The sequence below is a fragment of the Monodon monoceros genome, unplaced genomic scaffold, assembly GCF_005190385.1.
Source record: "Monodon monoceros isolate NGI ecotype Baffin Bay Population unplaced genomic scaffold, NGI_Narwhal_1 Super_Scaffold_5, whole genome shotgun sequence".
Lineage (NCBI taxonomy): Eukaryota > Metazoa > Chordata > Mammalia > Artiodactyla > Monodontidae > Monodon > Monodon monoceros.
The window spans coordinates 21,510,573-21,515,723 of NW_021703782.1; the positions used below are offsets into that span (position 1 = coordinate 21,510,573).

Here is a 5,151-nt window from a genome sequence, read left to right on the forward strand (position 1 = left end):
TCTGTTATCAGGTTGGATGGCCAGCTGCTGCACTGATGTCTTATCCCAAGTATGCTCCTGTCTTGAGAGTTTAAAATTTTTCCTAAAGGGAGAGAAATAGGAGCAGGGCTCAAGTTCTGCCCTAACACCCAGCTGGCGTCCCCTCCCCCACTTCCAGCACCCCAGGGGCCTGTAATTCAGCCCCAACAGGAAGATGGAAAAAGTGCCATCGAGTTCGTGAATTTCAGAAGTCAACAGCCCTGCAAGCCACCTCCCCGCAGACAAAGATACCCTGCCTTCAATAAAGAGAATAAGTTTGTTTCAGTACGTTTATTGTAAAACTCAAAGCTGCAGCAGCATAATCCTTTAGAAAATGAAGCATCACCCGTGTCCGTTTTGAAACAGCAGTGCATACTGCTAAATCCGTCAGAGCTCCTGTAACTGTTGTACAAGTCCAGGCCGCCTGGCCTTGCCTTTCTCCTCCTTTCTGCCGGGGTACAAGCTGCTGAGTCACCCCTGCCCGGCCAGTCCGTCCTTCTCGGCCGCGCGGCCAAGGTCCCGCCTCCGGCCTTCCTGGGCGAGCAGCCGCTCCCCACACTTGTAGAGTCCTGGGCTGGGGCCAGCCTGCCCCTGCCGCCGCCGGGTCCCTCCTCGGGAGGGAGCCGCACCTCCTCGCCGCTCTCCACGCGCCCCCGCCTGCCAGTCTCCACGCCGCACTCCGGCGCCCTCGGAGGGCGCATCCACAGAGCCAGCCCCGCGCTAGGCGCCCCGGGGCGTCACCACGTCGATCAGACCAAGGATACCCGCGGGGCTGTCACTCGGGGAGGGTGATATTGGGCACCCAGTCGTTGACGCTGCGACTCTCCTCGCAGAACAGGCTGAGTTTCTCCAAGGCGGGGTCCTTCCATGCATCCTCGTTGGGGTTCTGCGGGGAGAGCGCAGAGGTCAGCCTGGCTGGCCACTGGCCGATGACGGGGGCGGGGACGACATCGGGACGAAGGCGACACTCACCGAAATGAGGATGCAGTGCAGGTCCCCCGGCGCACCCGCCTCGTCGCCGGTACCCACGATCGCCGCCAGCCTCTGCACGTCGCCCACGCGCACGATGTCTATGTCGTTCTCACAGCAGAACGCCTGGATCAAAGTGAAGTGGATCTGCAGCGCGATGTCACCCTCGTCCTCCTCGTCGGCGGCCAGCACGCAGAAAGTCACGTTGTCGGGGTCCCTGCGCGGGCGAGCAGGAGGTGGTGAGGTCGGGTCGGGGAGCCCGGGGTGTCCCTCGCCGCCATCTCCCCGGTCTCCCTGCCGCTCCTCCCGCCCCGCTCGCCTTGCCCGGGCCGCGTCTATACTCACACGTTCAGAACTTTGGCTGACTCGTAGACGCCGGCGGTGAGGCAACCCTGGCGTTGCGCAGACAGCAGCAGCTCGTGCAGCGCTTTCCCGGCGCCCTGCATCCTGCGGACGAGCCAGCGCCGTGAGCGGGGACTAGCAGGAGGGTGCACCGGGATCCTCAGGCCCGGGGACGCACCCCCAGCGCCCAAGTCCGGCGCGCCAGTTCAGTGCCGTACCCCCGGCCCAGCCGGCACACTCGCGCCCGGCTCCCACCCAGCGGGGTCCCACCCCAGCGGGCCCGAAGACTGACGCCCAACCAGCCGCGGCCAGGGCAGGATCAGGATCCCCGAGCCCAAAGACGTCCGACGCTCGGCGCCGAGCTACCTGGCCGTGCTTTCGGGAACCGTGTCCTGGCCGCGAACTTCTTCCAGAGTCATGTTGCGATTGGCGAGCAGCAAATTATCCACAAGAGGAGAGGGCGGAGCGGACGCGAGCGAAGACAAGAAGGTATACTGCCCAAACCGGCGCGCCTACCACCAGCTAGTTAGACTCGGCGCCGCCGCGCGCCCTTATATAGGCTGGGCCCTTGGCACAGCCAGCTGGCGCGAGCCTGCGCGCCCATTGGCCCGCGCCCGCTTTCTGATGCAAATGAGGCGGCGGCCGGAGGCTCGTGCCAGAAGGCCACGTGGGGAGGGGTGCGGGGGATGACAATGCCTCAAATCTGCCGCTTTTGTCGGGGTGTTACCAGGCAGACTGGAGCCTGCAGATTTCATCTCGCCTTTTTGTTTTTCTTAAGTCCTTAAAAGGAAAAAGTTTTAAAAAAAGAAAAGAAAAAAAAAACCTTGCTGACTAATAGTACGCTGCAATTTGTGAAACGCACCTTTGGGGAATCTAATGAATTTTTTTTTGCATTTATTTTTGTTGCTACCTTTCTATTTTTTCTTTACTTTAAATTTGGAGTCTATGAGACCATTGCTTTTAAACGGGAACCTAAAGTAAAAACACGCAGCGCTGGCTTTAAGCTTGCAAAAGGCCTGAGTGCAGCCCCCTCCAGCTGACACTACGGCCCAGAGCGCGAGGTTCTCCTAGCACAAACAAGGCCCCTACCCGGGCGAGCTGAAAGGTCCTAGCCAACCTCCCCGCCCGCTGCAGAGCGCTGCGGGGCGCCCGGGCGCGCGAGCAGATTGCGGCCGGCGCACGCGGCTCGTTTGCATTTCTATGGAGGGTGCATAATAGCGGAGATCTGGCGTGTGGCGGTTTGTAGGAGGGACAATCGAGGCTTTCTCTTCATAGCGACACTGTCCACCTGCCGCTGGGTGGGGTAGGAAGGGCCCGCCGCGCGTGGAGGTCGCCAGGCTGCTCGGCGCGTGGGGGTCGCGGCCGCGTGCCGCTCCTGTGCCCCTCGATGCGCGCTCCCTACACGGGCCGTGCTGAACGTTTGCATGTAATGCCGCCCACCCAGTTCTAGCACAAGTGCGGAGCAGCAGTGGGAGTTGGAAGGGACACCTGGCTGCTGCACCGTCTTCATAGACGGGTGCGTTCCGCCCGGACCTCTAGGCTCCAGGCTCCAAGAGCTTGGGGAACGCGGCTCGGAATCCCTTTCCCGGGGCGCCATCTACAGGCCGGCCGGAAAGACCCTGACCATCTCCCTCCTCCACACTTTCATTGACCTCTAGGGACTTGGCCTCCGGCCCTCTGGTCGAGAAACGGCCCTGGTAGGGTCGGCTGAGCCCGGTCCAAGCTGCACATTAATGAAGGCAGAGTAAGGACTGTAAAACCCACCCAGGGAGGAGGTGGGGACGAAAGGAGACCCCAACCCAGTCCTGACAGAGGAAGAGCCCATAATTCTTAGTCTATTTCGAAATGTTTTATTGACTTAAGTATGCATATATTAAAAGCTCGTATTCCAGTAATAGAAGAATAAAACTAAACGAGAGCTTGAGAGCGTTTAATAGACATTGCTTGGCTGTGACCATTAAGGACCTATAAGCCTGCACCTTCAGACGGTTCACTCACTGAGCTTATCACTTTTGGTGTCTGCATCTCTCTGCACTACACTGAAATGCGCGGTGGGGTGCATTCCATTGCACCTCCCCCCTTTTCTAGATGAGGCCTTTGAGACTGGACAGGACAGTTGGCGGGCGGAGCGGGTTGATTCGCTGGGAGCCCAGACTGCTTCAAGACAGAGGAAATAACAGGTAAGGAGAACAACCGAGTGTGCTGGCATCTTGCGCCCCCCGGTGACCAGCTGGCAGAGGACAACCGCAAAAGCAGGCCTCTTCCTAGATGCCAAGAATTGGGTGTTTGCTCACCTAACATCCCTGAAATCCGAGGTGTCTTTTTTTGGGGGGGGGGGGAATATAGCTGATTTACAATGTTGTGTTAGTTTCAGGTGTACAGCACAGTGAATCAGTTATACATATACATACATCCACTATTTTTTAGGCTCTTTTCCCATACAGGTCATTACAGAGTATTGAGTTCCCTGTGCTATATCAACAGTAGGTCCTTATTAGTTATCTATTTTATAAATATATAGTAGTGTGTATATGTCCATCCCAATCTCCAGTTTATCCCTCCCCCCCTTTCCCCTGGTAACCATAAGATTGTTTTCTAATCACAGGAGCCAGGCAGCACCATGTGGCATTTATTTGCTACCGTTTCCTTTCTTTCTTTGTTGGTGGTATATAAAATAATGGTGTGCCTTGATTGGATAAAATGTATTTATTTTTAAATGATTGAGACTTAGGTATTGCTCTTTTTAAAGTATTAAACATTTCTTAAAACGCGTTACTTCCAGGTCCGTGGGAAATGTTGCAAAAATGAGACTTATCTGACATCTTAGTGCTTACCCTCCCCGCCCCCCATTTAAACACTAGAAATCTCCCCACACACCAGCCTCAGCCCCTTCTCCCAGAGGAAAGCCACTGAGGAGCAGGGACAGGAGACAGCATTTCCAGTTGGCACTGAGCCAACCTGGAGGAAGAGGGCTGATTGACAGCCCCCTGAGGCTATTCAACTTCACTCACATTTTTAAGGTATTCAGTTTCAGGAAAACTGCCTTTCTGACACAGGATATGGCTTCACATGGGTTTATCAGGTCAGTCTGAATGGCCCGAAAGCCCTCATCTCAATTAGGAAGGAAACATTTTGTCTGAAGTCTAAGTTGGTCCTCCACCAGACCCCCACCCCACCCCACTCCTGCAGTTTAGACAAGTACAGAGGCTGTTGGGTCTGGGACAGCCCATATCCAGTTTGCCGGTCAGACTATAGGAGAGGGGTGGGCAAAGCTGGCACCCCAGTCCAGGTACCTTCAGACGCCCTCCTGGCCCACCCTGAGATAGAAGACAATTGATAGCAAATGCCCACCTGTCCCCCTCTGTTCACCATGCCCCCAAACTGCATTCAACGCATGTGTCAGCCTGCTGCAGACCCCAGCCCTAGGAGCCTGTGATGTCACCCAAGCACCCCTAAATCTTCCTCTGAACCTTAATCGTGAAGGGGATGGTGACTTCATTAACAGGACATCCTCAGAGATGCTCTGTTTTAAGAGCCCTTTGGAAATGTTTAGATTTAGCTGTTTTTATGAACACTTCTCAGTCACTCTCATGGCCTGACTAAAATGTTGGTGGAGATCACCGTTCATTTGGGTATGGAAAGTAGTAGGTTTTAAGTAAGCAGTAAACTTATGAGACAGTCCCTCTTGCAATTTCTGAAATTATTTGCTTTTGGAACATGCACAAGCCCTGCCATTAAATTGCAGGTTCGTTCCCTTTATGAGGACCGGCCCCACAGAGGCTGCAGGGCACAGACGGGTTGCTCAGAGCTCTGTGCTGCCTG

General features: G+C 55.7%; 1 protein-coding gene across 1 annotated transcript; it reads right to left on the reverse strand.

Moving 5' to 3' along the window:
- Positions 1-294: 294 nt before the first annotated feature.
- Positions 295-1,856, reverse strand: GADD45G (growth arrest and DNA damage inducible gamma). Its single transcript, XM_029203078.1, has 4 exons — positions 1,696-1,856; positions 1,333-1,434; positions 991-1,204; positions 295-904 (listed from the first exon to the last, which is right to left on the reverse strand). The coding sequence occupies exons 1-4, from the start codon at positions 1,746-1,748 to the stop codon at positions 794-796; spliced, it is 480 nt and encodes a 159-aa protein (XP_029058911.1). The 5' UTR covers positions 1,749-1,856; the 3' UTR covers positions 295-793.
- Positions 1,857-5,151: the final 3,295 nt, after the last annotated feature.

Coding starts and splice junctions, on each gene's coding strand:
- GADD45G (XM_029203078.1), bottom strand. CDS start 1,748: ATGACTCTGGAAGAAGTTCGCGGCCAGGACACGGTTCCCGAAAGCACG. Junction 1,435..1,695: donor GTTCCCGAAAGCACGGCCAG/GTAGCTCGGCGC, acceptor GCTCGTCCGCAG/GATGCAGGGCGCCGGGAAAG. Junction 1,205..1,332: donor TCAGCCAAAGTTCTGAACGT/GTGAGTATAGAC, acceptor TCGCCCGCGCAG/GGACCCCGACAACGTGACTT.